Below are 14,033 nucleotides of genomic sequence, written 5' to 3'. Positions count from 1 at the left end.
TTGACGTTGAACTTCGAGGACATTTTGATAAAGATATGTGATTGAATGTTATGGATCGATGGAGCAATTGAAAGAAAACTGTAGGTCTTGATTCTACTGCTGTGGATCCAAAACAATGGATTGTTTGTTTGTGCCAGTCGATTTCAGAAAGAGTTGCAAGTCTAAAAAATTGTTCGCAAAATTTTTTCGATAACTTGTTGATGTTGTTTACCAAATTACCAACTCTCGTCGCAAGTTTACAAATTACCACTTTTTTTGTCTTCCTCAACACTATCTGAATTTTTTTTTTTTTTTGGTCGAAAAATTCCTTTATTGAGATAAACTAAAGCAAAGCTTTTGTCAAACTAAAACAAAGTTGAAGATCCCAACAGTTTGGCTTCGTTACGAGTGTGACTGTCTTAAATTTAAAAAAGGTTGCTAAGTTAATAAATTTGAAGTGTTCAATAAGTCTTGCAAAATAAAAGTTGGTAAGTAGTCACATGAAAATTTCTAGTCTATAAGTTATAAGAAATGAGTAGTTCATAATACTGTTAGTATGTCAACGACAATTTTCCTAGAAAAAAAAAATCTTGAGTCATTCCTTTTAGGGCTAATAATACGAAAAATCCCAAATTAGTACATCTGTAATAAATTTATCCCAAACTTATATCTGGACCACCAAATAAATTTTGTATGCACGCGACAAATTTAGCCTTCATTAGTTTCTGTAAATTTGAGTTAACACCATGAAAAGCCGTACATTTATGACAAATGGAGAGTAAAAATCCTAAATGTTGTATTTGGTTATCCGAATTTCTAGTCAAGATAAGACTTGATCGGACAAGAGATAAGAAATTCAAGGATTATGTTATATCATATATGTTGTTTGGTGAAGTGCGGATATAAAGTCGGATAAGTAGAGGCAAGACGCAGTTGAGATCGACTTTGTTTTACCGAAACATCATAATGCTTTAGAAAGTAGGCAGTGATAAGTTCTTTTGGGTGAGTTATTATTGAGCAAAGGTTTGTGTCATCTAAATTCGGGCACGCAGACCCATTAGAACTAGAGATCTTGATTTGGAGTCGAATCCTTTGAGAATATTCGCTGATTTTGCTCTTTGTATTGTAGAGTGGGTAAACAAGTGCTGAACAATAGAATTATTCAGCTTCTTTTCACAAATCGAAAATGCACCCATGTAGGTTGTCCAAGAGAGATATCCTGAAAGTCAATGATCAACCTCAAGTTCTTCATTACATGTGGAGACCCCTCTTGAATGTTGAAAAGATTCAAGCAATTAAATAACTAGGGATATGATCTCATATCATGTCAAACTATCGATTAAAGAACGAAGTCGTAGATATACTCAACTTTATTGACTACCGGACATGCGGCCACACATGATAGTCTCCACCGCCGGAGAGGCAACCCAACGTAGAGGAGAGGCTGTAGCAATGAAAAAAATCTAGTTCTCCTTCTGTCTGTTTTTTTGAGAAATCCTATCTAAGTCTATTCCACCCTCTCCCCTATAATATTTTTATTAGGGCTATATCTCCCCGTGTCCCCGTTTCTTTTATTCTAGACATCTACCAAACATAGGATGAAATAAAATATACCATATTCTGATTTTTATCATGACAATCAAACGTAGCCTAGTGTGAAGTATATATCTGTACTTTTTGGACCCATATAAGTAGAAGTATGCCTATTTCAAAGATCAGTTCTTGCTCAAAAAATGTGGGTATGCATACTAACAAATGAAATTTGGTAAAGTTGACAAATTTTTTTTTTTTTTGGTCCTTTTTTCTGTTAGGGCTTGCGGGAGGCCACGAGGTGAGAACTGCGACCTTCCCCACGGTTAGCAAGGACTCATAGCCACCAACGGCCACTCGGTGGGGATTGCGAGTTGTCGCCCGCAACTAGTGAGGGCTCGTAGTTGCTCACCTAGTGGCCGGTGGCCGACGGCCTCCTTCCCGCCCTAACCCAAAAACATAAAAGAAAAACGAAAGAAAAAAATTATTGAAAAAATAATTACAAATAGTTAATTTTTTAAAATATTTAAGATATTATTAAAAATTACCTACGTCAAGATCGACTAGCCAAATGAACTGAATTGGCATAATTATAAAAAATTTAGAACTCAATTGGCAAAAAAAAAAACGTTTAGGATTGAATTGGGTACAATTGCAATAGATTTATGACTTTTTTGATAATTTTTCATTAATAATAAAACAAGATCCGAGAACATGGAATTTAGATATTTAAGATTTTTTATGATAAAAAAGAATAAATTATATGTCGATCAATGACTGTTATAAATCGAATAAATTATCAAAAAAATCTTAAACCTATTATATTAGTGCCAATTAAATCATAAACCTTTCAAATTGGTTAATTTAGTTCTATACCTTTTCACAATTCGTCAATTCACTAAACATTTCAATTGCGCCAATTTAGTACTAAACATTTTAACGATTTATTAATTTAGTTATTTCAACCAATTATGGCTAAAAATGACTTATGTGGCGGTCTAGTCAACACCGACTATCTATGTGGCATTGCCGCTACTAACGTGGATAACTTTTTAAATTTATTATTTGTTATTTTTTCTTCTCCTTTCTTTTTAACTATAGGCCGACCACTCTGGCTTGGTTTGGGCGAGGGCCTCCGTGCTCTCCTTGGCCATAAGCAAGGGTGTTGGGCCCTTGTCCGGATCTAAGCAAGGGTTGTCCAACCTCGCCGGCCTAGGATTTGGGGAAAAAAGAAAAATAATAATAAATTAATAATAAATTAAAAGGAAAAAGGAATTTAAAAAATTATTGCCATCACGCTGGCTGTGCCACGTTGGACGGTTGGCGTTGACTAAACCGTCACGTTAGAATTTTATGAGTAAATTTTCGAATCATCAAAAGATTTATAACTAAATTGTCACAAGTACAATCACCGCGATTGTCCTTGTGCCAATTCAGTCCAAATAGAATTTGTGGACATTCAAAAATGCAACTTTATAAGTATCACGTTTCTCTCTAATCCAACGGATTTTTGTCAACATTGACCCATTACATTTGTTACCACACCGCGATTGTCCTCGTGCCAAATTCACTTTCGTAATGTACAAATATGGACAGGTGGATTCCACGATGCTTGGATGGTACTTCCAGTTTTGACTGGACAGAAAAATAAAAATAGAAACGAAGAAATGAATTTGCCATGACGACAAAAGTTGCGTTTAGCTCATTGGTTTATTTGTTGGGGTGTCTACTTGTGCTAACTTTTATCCTTGTCTTTGACAAACATACTTCTATTTAGACCTCATCGATAGGCTGGCCCCCCATACTAATTCGCGAAAAGGGCAAAATGACTTATTTCTTAGACTTTGCCCGTCTATCATGAACCTTCCACACCTTCCGGACCAGGTTAATTCTATGTAGAAAATTGAATTGTTCTTATCAAGAGCAAATTTGGTAGGACAATTTTAAAGTCTAGTAACAGATATGGTACATAGGTTGATTGGGGGTTTAACTTGATATGGTTGAGATAGTTTTGCTCTATAAATCGGATTAGTTCTCTCATGGCAGTTGAAGTGGAGTTAGGATTTCTTTCTTGTGCCGAAAGAACAAATGCCCTCAATGGAAATGAACGAAAATGTGAAGGCCTGATGTCCGAAATTGAGTTAGTGCAAAAAGTTAGAGGACTAAAAAAAAAAAAGGGAGCTGAAAGCAATCTCTTCATTACAGACAAGATGTATAGTGACTAATCATGTCTTGATTAGAGTTAATCCTCCTACGCTGCCCCAGATTATTGCTACTGCGTATTACCCTTTCTATGTTCCATTCCCTCTCAACCGGAAGGTCAAAACTGTCGGAGGGAGACAGAGAGAGCCACCCGTGTTCCGTAGGCGACTCCTCTCTCGTCATATTCGGTTTTATTCCTTTTCCGCTCGAGACTCTTCTTCTCTTCTGTTCCTTCGAGAATCCAAAACCTCTCTCCCGCTCTCGGCGGCCGGAAGAGAGATCTTGGAGGCTGTGAATCTTTGTTTCTTTCCTTCCTTTTTGGTTAACGGATCGAGTGACACCGATCTAGGGTTCTTGGTTTTCGTGGGTGTCTTTCGAATTTGAAAGAGGAAAACCAAAAGAACAAGGGGGAAAAAGAAAAAAAAAAATGGGAGCGGAGACCACCTCCGGATCGGGCTCGGAATGCGAGACACAGGTGGTGTTGAATGTCTACGATCTCACGCCCATTAACAATTACACCTGCTGGTTCGGCTTCGGCATCTTCCATTCGGGCATTGAAGGTGAGTTTGCCTGAGCTGATGACTTTCTTGCTTTGTAAGTTCGAGTTGTCTTGGCTTTGTTGGGGGTGTTTTTGTGATCTGGGTGTTTGTGATTTTGCGGGCATTAGCTCTGTGGAGTTGAAAGCTCGGGTTTTGTTGTTGATGAAAGTGCCACGGAGGTTGCATTTGTGCTCTCTATTGATATGAGTTCCAAATTTGGGAGAGACATTTGGTGCGATGTTCGCTGATATGATCTGATGCTGACTGAAAATGCAGTGTGTAGAATACTCATTATGAAGTTGGACGCTCCTTAATTCCTAGACTTGTGTACATCGTGAACTACTGAATGCAACTGAATTTTGTTACTTGAGGAATGCTTGTTGACTGTTTACTCAGAGTTCGTTCCTTGTGACCTTGTGGCTGGACCTCAGATAAATTAACCTCAAGGCCAAAGGGTCAAGGCATGGTGAGATGGAGAAGACACTGTCGAAAGTTATGACCTTATTGGCTCTGGTTAGCCTGTATGTCATTGAGTGGTTCGGCTTCTTTTGCAATTTCTTGGAGATGATCCTAGAGGACTTTACTCTCTGTTAAGGAGACATAATCAAATAGCCAATAGTAGGTCATCGGGTGTTACTATGCAACTTGCATTGCTTAATGGGCCACATTGTTCGTATTAATTGAATTCTGAAATCACTGCTGATGTACTTATTAACCGTTAGGCCGATTCAAGAAGTCACTTATAGAAGTTCTCTTCTCTTTCCCTTTTCTCTTCCTAAATTCTTATGTCTTCATTTGTCGTGATAACCTGAAACACCCGACTGATTATGTGTGAACAGTTCATGGCAAAGAGTATGGGTTTGGTGCCCACGACTTCCCAGTTAGTGGGGTTTTTGAAGTGGAACCAAGGAGCTGCCCGGGATTCTTATATAGGTCTTCCATATCGTTGGGACGCATTAACATGTCTCCCTCAGAATTTCGCACATTAATTGAGAATATGGCATCCGAATACCACGGAGATACATATCACCTCATCTCCAAGAACTGTAATCATTTCACAGATGATGTCTCATTGAGATTGACGGGCAGACGGATCCCTGGGTGGGTAAATAGGCTTGCTCGGTTAGGTAAGTTCATGAAATTTCTTTTGTATATGTCTTCTCGATCTTTTCAGCTTGTTTGTTTTTGTTTCCCTGTTGTAATCACCCTCATGCAAGATTGAAAAATAAGTTGACTTGACCTTTTATAAGATGGGCAAGTTAGAAAAATGAAGTGAAGCTTGATTGCTTAAGTCCATTTCCTCTCCTTGTTAAGTGAATTGAAATTTACAAATATATGGTTATCTTGATGTCAGTGTAAATGAACTAGCTATATCCATCGCACAGGGGTAGACATATACTTTACATGCTAATTCTTCTAGCTTTCTCTGTGACTATTCAGGACAAAGAACTGACGTGATTTATAGTTGTTGGCATTTTGTGCATCTTACCGTGTATTTTGGTGGCATATCCAATCTATGAAATGACATGTATGGAAAAACTTAGATGTATTGATGGGTATAGCCTTAAAGTTTTCTTTTGCTACCATTATTTATATATGGACCACTCTAGAAACTGTCGTAATTCCTAAACGGAACCACTGAAAAGTGTTGATGATCACCACCTTGCATTATATCTGTAGGCGCTCTCTGCAGTTGTCTGCTTCCAGAAAGCTTACAAGTAACTACAGTTAAACAGATGCCAGAGTACCATGAATGTTCCGGTAATGATTCTCTGCATTTTTCACTCACTCTCGTTAATGAATATCATTTTGCACACTGGCCATTAAGACCTGGATGTGATTGCTGTTCATGCTTTTTAATCTCCAGAGGATGAAGTGACGGAATCTTTTTCAAACGCCACGCCTTGCGAGTCGACTGAGATAGACGAAAGTGAACAAGAAAAGCACTTGTTGTCACCTGCGATGGGAAGCGGAGAAGTAGTATTTGTTAAAGAGATTCAGAAGTGATACGCGAGTGCCTTCTCAATGAAGGGAGGACAAGATGCGTCCCTGCAACTGGGGTTGTAACATTGTTAAATTTGCTTAATCAAAGAGAAAATGATATGGCCAATTCATCATTTGCTATTTTCCATTGGTTTGGAGCTCACAACTCTTGTTTTTTACTTGCAATTGGAATTGTCCTTAATTTGTTCACCTTCCAACGTGTATGATTGACTTAAAATTTTCTGATTTTTTTTTTCTGTTTTTTGGTCCATCTTGCCAGAAATTGTGTGATTAATGATTGCTTGATTGGAGGCAGGGGGCTGTTGATGTACATGCTCCCAGACAAGCATTTGCTGCAGTCTCTCTCTCTCTCTCTCTCTGGAGTCTGGATTGTAAAGTCGACAGTGACCAAGCACACATGAAACACTGAGAACACTAGGGTCAAAAATCGCAAGAAACAATGGAACGGACACAGTGGACGGCGCAGATTGAACTTGACTATGCTCTGAGCCACTTCAAAGATGGCAGGTCTTTGATTCGATAATTTAAGAATCATTTGTCCGTAGAAATACTGTTTTCGAAGAATTATTTTTTGGTTTTTTTCGTGTTTGGACAGCGTAAAACCAATCGAGATTTATAGATTCATTTTCCACGTACTGAAAACAAGTTTAGAACAAGAAGGAAATCATTTTTCATAAATCACCAAACAAATAAAGGCTAACTATTTTTTTTTTGAAAATATTTGTCAAAAAAAATTTCATCAAGTTTTTAACGAAATAAATGCACCCGCTTATGTTATGGTTAAGAAATTTTAGTCCATCGCAAGTTTTAAGTCAAGTGAGCTATGTGCTGAACTGTTAAGGCTAAAAACTTTGTAAAAGGCTAGCAGCCTTCATATATCGTGTGACTTTGGGTCTTCTAGAGATTTTACCAATAGAGGTTTTTCCTTTTCCATCTTCCTTCTAGGTATGGTTTTTATGAGCTTTCCCATTCCTAAGTCTATGTAAGCTTGTATCTGCGTGCAGCAACTTGAATCAATCATGATCACCCTTGGCATTAGCAGGGAGAGCAAATAAGCAATAATGAGACTTGGTTTACCACCCTACTCAGTTGGTATGCGAAATCTGGATTCGGGGCCAGACGGCCATATACGCGCTGGTTCGCGGGGGGAAATCAAAGGCCCCAACCTAGCAGACAATCCCTTCCAAGTGTGTACTTGGACTCTGAGATCGGATCGGATCAACGGCACTTCATTGTTAAATCTCGCTCTTACCTTCTGTGTCCCGTCTTTATCCTAGTTGTCCTGGCTTTCATACTTGCAAGTTCAACTATCTACTCGGAAAAGTTTAATCTAGGATTGCCCTAGCAAAATGACAACTTGGAACCAATCCGCTTAAAAGACCGAGTCAAATGTGCACTTAAGCAAACATGAAAATAATATTTCCAGAATCCTGGTATTGCCACCCCAAACCGTATGTCTACATGAGACCCCATGAATCAGCATCGTAAATCCATGATGTTCCAATTCCATATGCGCCAAATAATACGAAAAAGACAGCAGGAGAACCAAACTCATAGCCAACGTGTACGTATACCATTGAAACCACCAGCACAAACTATGGGTTGCCCAATTAAATTGTCCCAATCATTAATAAATCTCCTTCAACACTGGCTCTTCCTTGGCTGTCGTTCTCGAAACTTGTCTTGTCACATTATGATGAGCCATCGAGCCCCAAATTTGAAGATAGCCATGAGCACACCTGATCCATCTCTTCAGGAATTGTGAAGTGCCCAAGCCTGCACAGACGAGGAAATTATAATAAGACAGTCACACATTCAATCTCAGAATCAGTTCCTCCTAAGTAGCGCTATTAAGGGTTGCTGCAACATACCCACTGTAGGATTTGAATGTCACATTTTGGAACCCAGCAGATTTCAAGGTCACTGAGGATTTCTCACCAAATTTGTAAGGCACCACATCATCACCTATCACAGCATATCAACAATTATTTGATAAGTTACTTCTGCAGGTCAGATAGTGATTAGCGCTGATTTGTCAAGTGAGACATGTTTCAGAAAAATGGTTGTTTTATCATTTTTTTTTTCTCTGATAGATGACAAAATTCATCTTGACCAGCAGCAAACTCGCAAATATGACCAGCATTGTCAGCCTTGTAACAATAAGAATAGCAAAAACAGGAAACGAAAGCCATAGAATGACTACTCAGATCAGATGTCTCACGGTGAAAAAGTGAACGATAAAGATGGTCAAAGAAAGAATTGAGTTTTACAAGTTATGGTAAACTTTGTAAATCATGCATGCAGCTAAACTAAGACCCTGGGAAACTAAACTCCGCTTTTCTGCAACCATCACTTGAAAATTGGTTGAGATGACAAGAAAGGTTGGCAAGCTTTCATCGAATGAGGTGGCCATGGTGAGTAAAAAAGATGTGAGTTACCAATTAACTAGATAGTTTACAGCTAAGCTTCAGCGTCTCATCAGGTCAGAAGGGATTAACCTTCTATTTACATGTAGAAAGGAAAATTAGCAGTGTGCAAACAAGATGTGAAAAAAGTAAACCTACATTTCTCTTGTTCATTGCTCCACATACGGAGAACTCATCAAAGTGAGGAAGCTGTCTAACTGTTTATACAAGTCATTCTACTCCATTGCACCACGCAACAGGCATACAAAAGAGCTTCCATGGCTTAGTATCAATTAGTCATAAAGCTGAACATAGAAGAGATATACTAAGAAAACACTGAACAGTGCATTCTCATGCAAAGGTAGTTCCATACTTGTGCCATGGCAGAGAAGTATGGGCAATGAAGCAGCACGTGTCACAGCTTCATTTTCCACTTCTAACTTGCTTTTCAAAGTCCTGTTGAAGAAAAGAACTAGTTATCTCAGCACCAAGGCCCCACCAATTCAGATAAGACAAAACATAATGAAAGTAGCCAAACTTTGAACATGGAAGCCAGCCACTGAGCCCAACGACTGTACTTATTTTGGCTGGGTAAGGACTGCCATTCCCGTATTTTCCCAAAGCACAGCATGATGCAGAGTATAGGGCAGTTGCTGCTCCCATGCTGAAGCCTCCAACACCAAGTTTGACTGCCAAAGGCGAACAAAGTAACAATTACTGGATTTGTCTTTCCATTTTCACAATGTATAAACCACTTATTGAATTAACCTACTGAGAAAACAAGAGCTAAAAACTAATAGAAGGGATAGGGAAACTTTTTCATCCTTCAAGGAAAGCTTCTTCTGTCAAGGAATCACCCCTTCCAAGACTTCTTCAATATAAATTGGTATCAGAAAAGGTGTTGCCATCACATCAGCAATACGAAACTTACTATCAGCTGGTTCCGTTGACAACAAATTTGCAACATGTGCAGCAGAAGCATCCAAACCCTCTAAATCATCAGCAGCATTCTCAGAAAAGTCTCCAACGTCAAACCCTGAATTAAATCGTATTAGTATATACTCGATGATAGTCAACATGATCTACCTTCTCCAAAAGGCCATATCTCAATTTACCTTCTTTGAAACAAGCATAAAAATCCTAACCAGGAATAATAACTATAGTTTTTCCACGACACTTAGTAAGGATATCTTAATTGTTTTCATACAATAAGGTGTTTATTGTCTCCTTCTAAGATATGTGTTTATATTAAAGATAAGCTGTTTTTATTTATAATAAAATTCTACTTCCTTATGGTATGACTGTTCCTTGCAAGGCAATGGGCGTACAAGCAGTAGAAGGGAAGCCCCCAAAAATGCTGACTGGTCGTGTAGGGGAAGTTGGGCATATCCATTTTATCTGAGATGTAAAGAGTGAAAAGTTATGAAATCGTATAAGGAGAAGAAAGAAACCACACAACATGCAATAAAGTGTGCCTTCACTATAAAGTCTATTTCTTACATTTGGAAGAGGCAGGGTCTCCAACAGCTGCGACCAGCTGCCAAAAAATATCAGAGTGTAAACAAGAAATCTACAATAACCCATTAGTAAGAGGTATTTGACAACCCACTAATAAGCTACATGTTATATGTGCGGATAAGAACTTGAAATAGACAACATGAGCTTGGTGCTTGACATGAAGAACGAACACAACTATTTTTTTGTGATGGTGATTGAAAACTGCATATCAGATAAACTCTGCTAGACTGAAAATGTCGTCATTATAGAAACTTGCTGCCAAACAGATTAATAAGTAAAGCTACATTTGGTAGGCCAATGTTGATGTTAGATATTACCTTGAACCATTATCCCCAAGGCCATGCAGCCAAACAACAGTTGCTTGGTGTTTACCTTTGGGCCTGACCACATATGTCCTTCCAAAGTTAACTGCCTTTCTAGCTGCTGACCCACCTGTAATAAAGCAACAACCATAGATAGGATATTGATGTCAACATATAGCACTCAAAGAATTTAGCCAAATCATAAAGGACCATTTGATAGATTTCAGCATCAATTGCACTAGAAAATTGCTCGATAAAACATACTTACAACAAGGAGAAAAAGGGAAAAGAAGATCAAACGGACCAGAACTCATTGAAGGCCCTGTAAAGCTCATTTGGCTCCTCGAGAGATAAAATCAAACAAGATTTTCTGCGCCGTGCGTGCGAGCAGACACCCTGACAGAAACAAACACCAAAGTTCCATAATTCATCAGAATCCAGCTCCGACAACAGATAATCCAGGTTCAAATCCTACACCGGCTAATTCCCACTCTAGGTAAGGCTAAAGCATCAACAGCATGAAAGAGAGATCTTGGTGTCAGAGCAGCCACCAAAGTTAATATGTATGAACTTCTGTCGACATCCCGAGCAGTTCATCCTAAATTGCTAGTCAACACTATTTCATCGACACACGGCGCAAGTCCAGTACATCATCATTGATACGAGAATGTTGGGGTCCTGCTACTACGCTACTAGTACAAAACACACAAGTTGTTCTCCGACAAGGAGAGCACGGATGCTTAGACAACGCTCCACGATCTACAACACATTGAAAGTAACCGAAACTGGGACACCAAATGCGTCATCTACACATGGTAATCTCAAAACATCCACCAAAAAAGAGGGAGCGAAAATGAGCATCAAAAGTCAAGACTTCACAATTACGGGTTCCTAAAATGGGCAGAGGGACTCGCAATCAATCAAAATTAACACGAAATCAAGAGCCAGAAAGGCTAACCCATATCATTCCGCAGGACCAAAAATAATAAAACATCCTCCGTGACCTCAACACATGAAAAACAACACAATGCACGGAACTATCGCAAACAACGACCCAAGCCAAGAGCGCAAGGAACATAAACGATCCAATCCCGACGCCGCGAAACTCGAGACGAAGAACGAGCTCGTCGCGAAGAAGCACGACGACCAGGAGGCGCGGAAGGGGGGAGGAATCAGGCGAGATTCTAGGGCTGGGAAGTAGAGTCAAGGACCAGTGCTGCGTACCTCGATCGATCAGTGCAGATTGCAAGGGCGAGCCACCACTCTCTTTCTCCTCTCTCTCTCTCTTCTGCGTCTCTGTTTCACCTAATTTATGTCTGAGCTACGTCTTTCGTCGTCATCTGCCGTTCAGAACTTTCACGGGGGAGATGGTCAATCTGGTCAAGAATTTAATTTGCACTCGGATGTCGAAAATTACACAAATGTATTTTGAATTTTAACTCAATTAAAATGTGCCCCCGAACTTTTAATTTATTCAATATGTTCCCCGAACTTTAAATTCAATATGTGATATCGTTCCTAAATTACTAGGGTTGAGATAGTCCGGGCAATAGTTACAGCTTAAATCGAGTGTTTAGATCGAGCGTGAGATTTTTACGGTGAAATTTTCAGAGTCATTGTAAGTGTTAATATCACAAAAAATCACAAACTGATACACTCATGATAAACTTACTCTGAATTAATTTTTGGGTTACCAATCCAAACCGATACACGCGTGAGGCATTCGTCTTCCGTTAGCTTCGGTCAACTTTTATAGTGAAATTGTTGAGCTAAATGATGCATGATAATAACTCAGCTAACTTGGCAAGTGCTCGATCAAAAAACAAAAAAAAATGGCAAGTGGAACAGTATATCTATGTGTTTTTCACTTGTGTTATTGACGAAGGTAGGGTAATAGTCCTCCGATCATTATGCTCTATGAACTAAACTCCACCACCAGTAGAAGTTCTTCTCATATATGCCCGGAAATCTATTTGTCCATGTCATGGATTTTCACGTGGACTTATTAGGTCAACTCACTTATTTCCACATGTCATGCAGCTCAACAATTGCAATGTAAAATTGATTAAAGCTAATGGAGGGAGGGAGGAAGGGAGGGTAAATGTGTCATGCATGTATCAATTTGAAATTTTTGGTGACCAAAAAATGAGTTTGGGATATATTTGTTATAGGTGTACGAGATTGTGATTTTTATGATAAAAAATTAGTTCCGAGTAAATTTGTCACATGTATATCAATTTGGGACTTTCATGGTATCAACTCTATTTGTAATATGTTAATGGATTAATCACTTAAGATATGGGTGAGCATGGTTCCAAGGTAGAACCGAGAACCCGGAACCTAAACCCGTTGGATCCGGTCCGGTTTCGGGTTCCAAGATATATAAGGTAGGTTCCAAGTTTCAAAATTGAGGAACATGTTCCAACCGGTAGGTTCCAGGTTCCACTACCTGGAACCCGAACCCTAGATCTTGAAATAAATTTTTATATTTTTATTGGTATATGTTTTTGCACGATCTTACAATGTTCTATGACGTCCAATGATAAGTGTATAATCTAGAGCCAAACAAATTTTTAGGTTTCGGGTTCCAAAAAATGATAAACATGTTTCAATGTATTGGTTCGGGTTCTAAATGTAATATATACGGAGCTTAAAACCATTCATCTCTATTTTCTCTTAGATGTTGTAGCGTTCACTCTTATTTTGCTTAACAAAAAATGAAAAAATAAAATAAAAGAAATTGATAGGTTCTCGGGTACCTTGGAACCGATCCTAGAACCCGTGACATGGTAGGTTCTAGATTCTAAGATATGACGGGTAGGTTCCGGGTTCTAAAAAATGAGGAACCTGTTCCGAATGGTAGGTTTCAAGTTCCAGGTGGAACCCGTAAGGAACCCGGAACCGCTCACCTCTAACTTAAAAGGGTAAAAAGGATACTTTTAGTGTCAAAAGTTATATACGGAGATCACTTTGGTGCTAAAAGTTTCAATAGGATCACTTTAGTGCCAAGTTTTTTGAAAAAGATCACTTAAGTGCCAACTCCCATATTCTTCGCTGGAAATCCGACGTGACACTTTTTTTATTAATATATGTCGCCGATGTGGCTCATCGGAGGTCCACCGTAGCATTTTCTTTTTAAATTTAAATTTTTTATTTAAGATAATTTGAAAAAAAGCTGAAAAAAAAAAGCATAAAAAAGAAGGGAATGTCTGACCAAGCGATGAGAGTTGTAGCCTCACCGCCACCGCCCCACTACCACCGATCCTTGCTTGCGGCCGGTGAGGGTCACCGGTCCCTAGCCAAGGCTCGGCGACCCCCGCTAGCCATGCTCCACCATCGCTAGCCATTGCTGGCGGCGGCGAGGGTAACATCAACCCTTGGCGCCTAATTTGCTTTTTTTTTTTTTTGTTAGTTTTTTTTTGTTGATTTTTTTAGCTTATCATTTTAAATAAAGTTTTTATTTTAAAATTTTTCTGTTAATTTTTATTTTTTAAAAATCTAATTTTATTTTTAATTTTTTTTTCTAAATTTTGAAGTCCACGTGGACTTCATTA

At 38.8% G+C, this 14,033-nt stretch overlaps 2 protein-coding genes across 6 annotated transcripts; one reads left to right on the top strand and one right to left on the bottom strand.

The window, feature by feature from the left end:
• Positions 1-3,733: 3,733 nt before the first annotated feature.
• On the top strand, positions 3,734-6,467 carry LOC115754956 (deSI-like protein At4g17486). Its single transcript, XM_030694157.2, has 4 exons — positions 3,734-4,271; positions 5,090-5,377; positions 5,931-6,011; positions 6,118-6,467. Exons 1-4 carry the CDS (start codon positions 4,139-4,141, stop codon positions 6,255-6,257), a joined length of 642 nt encoding a protein of 213 aa, XP_030550017.1. The 5' UTR covers positions 3,734-4,138; the 3' UTR covers positions 6,258-6,467.
• A 1,159-nt stretch (positions 6,468-7,626) lies between these two features.
• On the bottom strand, positions 7,627-11,841 carry LOC115754936 (acyl-protein thioesterase 2). Of its 5 annotated transcripts, none has more exons than XM_030694130.2 (10): positions 11,704-11,841; positions 10,748-10,875; positions 10,495-10,609; positions 10,160-10,196; positions 9,988-10,057; positions 9,591-9,695; positions 9,198-9,348; positions 9,033-9,115; positions 8,126-8,219; positions 7,627-8,030 (listed from the first exon to the last, which is right to left on the bottom strand). In XM_030694130.2, the coding sequence occupies exons 2-10, from the start codon at positions 10,812-10,814 to the stop codon at positions 7,946-7,948; spliced, it is 807 nt and encodes a 268-aa protein (XP_030549990.1). In that variant the 5' UTR covers positions 10,815-10,875; positions 11,704-11,841; the 3' UTR covers positions 7,627-7,945. The 5 variants fall into 5 exon arrangements, with proteins under 5 accessions (XP_030549990.1, XP_030549992.1, XP_048133885.1 ...); XM_030694132.2 differs by having other exon boundaries at positions 10,784-10,875; positions 11,704-11,839; XM_048277928.1 differs by lacking the exon at positions 11,704-11,841 and adding an exon at positions 11,534-11,553 and having other exon boundaries at positions 10,784-10,875.
• Between the last annotated feature and the right edge of the window lie 2,192 nt (positions 11,842-14,033).

This window comes from Rhodamnia argentea, chromosome 4 (genome assembly GCF_020921035.1).
Source record: "Rhodamnia argentea isolate NSW1041297 chromosome 4, ASM2092103v1, whole genome shotgun sequence".
Classification (NCBI taxonomy): domain Eukaryota; kingdom Viridiplantae; phylum Streptophyta; class Magnoliopsida; order Myrtales; family Myrtaceae; genus Rhodamnia; species Rhodamnia argentea.
The sequence above is the reverse complement of the archived record's forward strand: the minus strand, read 5'-3'. Positions and strand labels throughout refer to the sequence as shown.